This window comes from Kryptolebias marmoratus, linkage group LG7 (assembly GCF_001649575.2).
Source record: "Kryptolebias marmoratus isolate JLee-2015 linkage group LG7, ASM164957v2, whole genome shotgun sequence".
In the NCBI taxonomy this organism is placed as follows: Eukaryota; Metazoa; Chordata; class Actinopteri; order Cyprinodontiformes; family Rivulidae; genus Kryptolebias; species Kryptolebias marmoratus.
Window position 1 is genome coordinate 6,631,654 of NC_051436.1, and position 4,572 is coordinate 6,636,225.

At 43.9% G+C, this 4,572-nt stretch overlaps 1 protein-coding gene across 1 annotated transcript in view; it reads right to left on the reverse strand.

Moving 5' to 3' along the window:
* Window positions 1–4,572, reverse strand: part of plaa (phospholipase A2-activating protein) — a 13,642-nt gene that overhangs the window by 5,775 nt on the left and 3,295 nt on the right. The window contains exons 2-7 of the mRNA XM_017414321.3: window positions 4,077–4,270; window positions 3,894–3,994; window positions 2,636–2,756; window positions 981–1,148; window positions 746–881; window positions 495–664 (exon numbers count right to left, since the gene is read on the reverse strand). Coding sequence (XP_017269810.1) covers window positions 495–664; window positions 746–881; window positions 981–1,148; window positions 2,636–2,756; window positions 3,894–3,994; window positions 4,077–4,270 — 890 coding nt within the window. The remainder of the gene's footprint in view (window positions 1–494; window positions 665–745; window positions 882–980; window positions 1,149–2,635; window positions 2,757–3,893; window positions 3,995–4,076; window positions 4,271–4,572) is intronic.

Below are 4,572 nucleotides of genomic sequence, written 5' to 3' on the forward strand. Positions count from 1 at the left end.
CACAAACCCACAAAGAAGAGACTAGACCGCAGAAACGGTGGCGAATCACTTTAGAAACGATAAATATTGGGTTAAAGTTGCGGGAAAGTTGCGGTGTTTTGGGTAAAGATTTTGCGGGGTTTGCTTGATTTTGCGTTAATAGTTGCGATCGCAACATCGTGAAAATCCTGGAGGGTCTGAATGCATATCACCAACTTCCTTTTAGTGTTAAATCATCTTAAGATGAGAAGAAACGGAGTTGCAGCCGTAAGCGCATCGTGTCAGAAGATCTGTTCGTGCTCAGACTTTGTGTTAAAGGTGAATCTCAGCTACTACCACATCAAGGTTCAGCTCCACGTCTGTAAAACTGACCGAGTTAAAGCCACTTTTGCGTTTGCTCGGGTTGATTAGCTGTGGTGGCCATCTTGAATCCGGTTGACTCCAAAAGTTATTCAGCTGCAGACGTGCGTTTAATGATTACTTCCTGGGAGTTTCGTTAGATATTCGCCTCCTACCAGGCTCGTTGAGGTGCTCCCTTCCAGGCAGGTCCTCCATTTTGATGTCTCCCAGGTCGCCCGTCTTGGGGTCGATGGTGGTTTTGGACAGCTCGTCCTCGAAGGCCTGCAGGTCCTCGGCACTGGCCACGCGGTCCTCGGCTTCTGTAAAAACGCGGATGATGCCGTCACTGTAGGAAGGGGAAAAAAAACAACAAAGTTTAAATGCTTATCGAGAGACTTTTTACAGCCTGTGGGCGTGTTTCTGTTACCTGGCGCCGACAGCTATGTCTCCGTTGGGCAGGATGCAGCAGCACCAAACAGACTGAGCAGGCAGGCGGATCGTCTGGCAGCACTCCCCCTTCCTCCATATCCTCAGGGTCCGGTCCTCTCCCGTGCTCACGAAATCTAAACCGGGAGCACATCGGTCTTTAGAGGGAGGAACGTCAAACCCACCTTCCTTTGAGATTTTTTTTTTTTGTTCTTTTTTCTCTTTCTCGGACAGACCTTGGCTGTTGGGGAAGACGGCTAAGCTGTAGATGTAGTTGGTGTGACTGTAGTAGACTTGCACGCACTCGCCCGTCACCTGCCACCTCCTGATGCTCGTGTCGTTGCTGCAGGAGAAGAACTCGGCGCTGCTGATCACCGCCAGCCCTCTTACACAGTCCTCGTGACCTGAGGGAGCAAACGGGAAGCAAGAAATCTCATTTAGGCGTTTTCTGCCATAGCAGCTCGACCCTCCTGAAGCCTCAGCAGCAGGAGGGTTCACGTATCCGCTTTTTAGATCTGGAGAGATTTTCTTAAAACACTGAAGAGCATTTACAAACACAGCTGAAGGTTTTAAACCTGGGGGCGTCCAAAGCGCGGCCCGAGGGCCATTTGAAGCCCTTAAGAGCCGTTTAGGAACGTTATAATTGTGACTTAAAAGGATGATGCAGACAGACATTTCCTGCAAATTTTATTGCTGATTTTTATAACATAAAACCTGATGAAAATACAAGCACAATACAAGTTTTTTTTTGTCTTCATTTAACAACAAATATTATATTTATTCCTCTTTCGTGTTAAAAAGAACCATTAATCTTTACTGCAAAAGCAAATACTCATAAAACTTGGTTTAAATGTTTTTAAAAGAAGAAAATGCCGCTGATTTAATCGTCGAATAAAAAGGGGAAATCTGACTTTGTAAAGGGAATAATTTACCTACTTTTCATCCCCTTTACCAGCGTTCCTTCAAACCTTCTTTGGATCAGTTTCAGTGACTCAACTTTATATTTTCAGTGCTTCAAAAATCGTTTCAGGACTTTAAAAAAAAAAAAAAGTAAGATTCAAACTTTCCCTTCCAGGGTCTACAGGAGGCCACTTTTTAATGAGCGATTTTGAAGAAAAGCGACTCGTGTTTTGTCTTTTGTCCCAGAGAATAAACTAAAATAAATAAACTTTTCAAGCACAAGAAAACTAAAAACAACAGTCCCAACAAATCAAAGGAAATGAATGCTTTTCTTTTATCAATATACGTGTTAGTGAGACTTTTTAGACAATTTCAAGCACTATTTCCACCAAAATTAGTTTACTTTTGTCCTTTTGCTAAAATATTGTGTCTACATTGACCAGAGTTCAATAAAATGAATAAATAAACTATTATTTTTACATTAATTAATCAAAAATGTACATTTTTGTGGCCTGTAAGTACGTTCAACTTGACAATTTCGACCCACGTGACAAAAAGTGAGGACACCCCTGGTTTAAACCAAATAAATGTTTTATTTTCTTTAAACTAGATCAAAAAATAAAAGGTTTAACCTATATTTTTACCTTGTGGTTTAAATGTTAAAAAGAGTCAGGTTTTGAAAGGCTGCTTTGAAACACATCATTTAACGCTCATAAATCCTTCATAAATGACATCATTTGAATGTTTTCTGTCATTAATCATGAAATTTGTTTAGTCACCTTAAAGTCCCTCTGTTGTAAAAGAATTGAAAATAAGCTCATTAAGATGACTATGTGTGCAAAGACAGGGGGTTTTATCTCATTTCCACGTCCGTCCCTGTTTGGTTTTTCCACTTTCTAAAAACAGATTAGCGTTTCTTTTTGCTTCTTCTCCTTTGGCGGTGGGAGATAAGAACTGGCGGCCCAACACGACGGGCGTTAAAAAGCCTCACCTGTATACGTCTTCTCGCAGCGGCCGGCCTTCCACAGCTTTATGCTTTTATCCGCCGATCCAGAGAGCATCAGGCCTTGCTCGGGGAGGATGACCACGGCCCAGACTGCTGCTGTGTGGCCCTGAGGCAGATCGTACACCCCGTTAGCTCCCCGCTCAGTGGAACAAAACATGTAGTGAACCAGAGTTAACAGAAATATGTGCCGTTTACAGGGTTTCCAAGAAGTAGAAACACAACAGCAGCAAACCTAAACTAGTAAATACCAAACTTTCTGTAGAAAAAGACCATAAAAGGTCAAAAACTAACACTGTTTTCTTTCATCTCTGAGCAATATTCATTATTTGACCGATCTGTTTGGGGAGAAACATGTTTTCCCGTCAGCCTTTTTCTCAGATTTCCATCCAGCCGTTACAGACCTGCTCCTCGAAGGCCGGGGACACGAACTGAGCTTCTAGTCTCTGCTGCTTTTAGACACGAGGAGAGGGAAGTCTTTGTGCCGTTAGCCTTAATGCCCAGACACCTAAACTAATGTTAGACGACAAAAACAATGTTTGTGTTCTCGTCCTAAAGTAACCGTTTCGTTTCTTCCCTGACGAAGTTTTAAAAACCGAGCTTTTCTAATTTTTTTTTTGAGGTAGGTTAAAACAAACCCTGGAGCTGTGACTACTGTTTACGGCAGATCTCCCTCTCCTGCTCTCGAGTTGCTAGAAGTTTAAAGGTGTTCAAATCGCTCTTGAGACAGTCGTCGCGAGGCGCCTCGTACGGGTCCGAAACTAAACTGCGACGAAGATGAGACACATCGCGGCTAAATTCCCTCAAATTAATTCCCCATCTCTTCCTGCCTCCGTAAATCTTCCATTAAGCGTCCAAACATCTGCCCTTAAATCGAGGCTAAAACAAACGATGAAAGTCTCTCCCATCTACGTTTTGTCGACTCAACAGATTTATTTAAATAAACGAATAAAGACTCTTCTTTTTAGGACTGGCACTTTTCTACTTTGTCGGCTTTTACTACTATTATTTTTGTGACTTTTATCTTGAAAGGCATCATATAAACAAGCTTTACTTCCCTTATTTGTAGGAACGTCGCAGTTTATTTCCAGTTATGTACGTAAAGGTGTGACAAGTACCATTTCGGTGTGATTCCAAGTCCCTAACTAGTTGCCAGCAGTGGCAGCCCAGGCTTTTATCAGATGCCTTCATTTAGTGTCCACGTAAACGCACCGAACCTCGACTCAGAACAGAAGCGTCACCGCACCTGCAAAGTCATCATGCACTTTTCGTTGAGCCAGACTTTGGCCGTGGTGTCCCAGGAGCCGCTCAGAAGGGTCCCGAACTTCCCCGACGACAGCGTGCAAACTGTGGGCGACACCGGGCGGCCAGTTAACAATCAGAACAAAAAAATTAAATAAAATAAGCGGCGCAGAAAAGTTCAACTCACCTGTGTTTTTGTGACCCCGGAGGGTGAACAGAGGCTGTGGTTGGTCCAGAGTGAAAATGCAAATGTTGTTGTCGTTCCCACCCGTGGCGATCAGACCGCGGGGGTACGTTTCGTTGGGTGCGATGATGCAGACGCACGATACAAAAGTGGAGTGGCCGGACATACAGTGCATCTCGGTGAAGCCTCTGTCCGGGCTGGCGAGACGGGGGGAAAGACGACAAAAGACGTGATCAGTAAAGACGGAACCGTGTTGAAATTGATTAGCTGTCAAACAAAACCCAGAAACATCCCCACAGGCTGCGGTTAGAGTTAATGGTTTTAGGTCAGCAAGTTTCAAGCTGGAGCGCGGATGCAGGCAAGGCTGCCCTCTGTCACCTCTTTTGTTTGCAATTAGCATAGAACCGCTGGCCCAGCTTCTCAGGGACAGTGATGACATTAAAGGGATTCTGATCGGTTCCGAGGAACATAAAATATCTCTTTACGCGGATGATGTCCT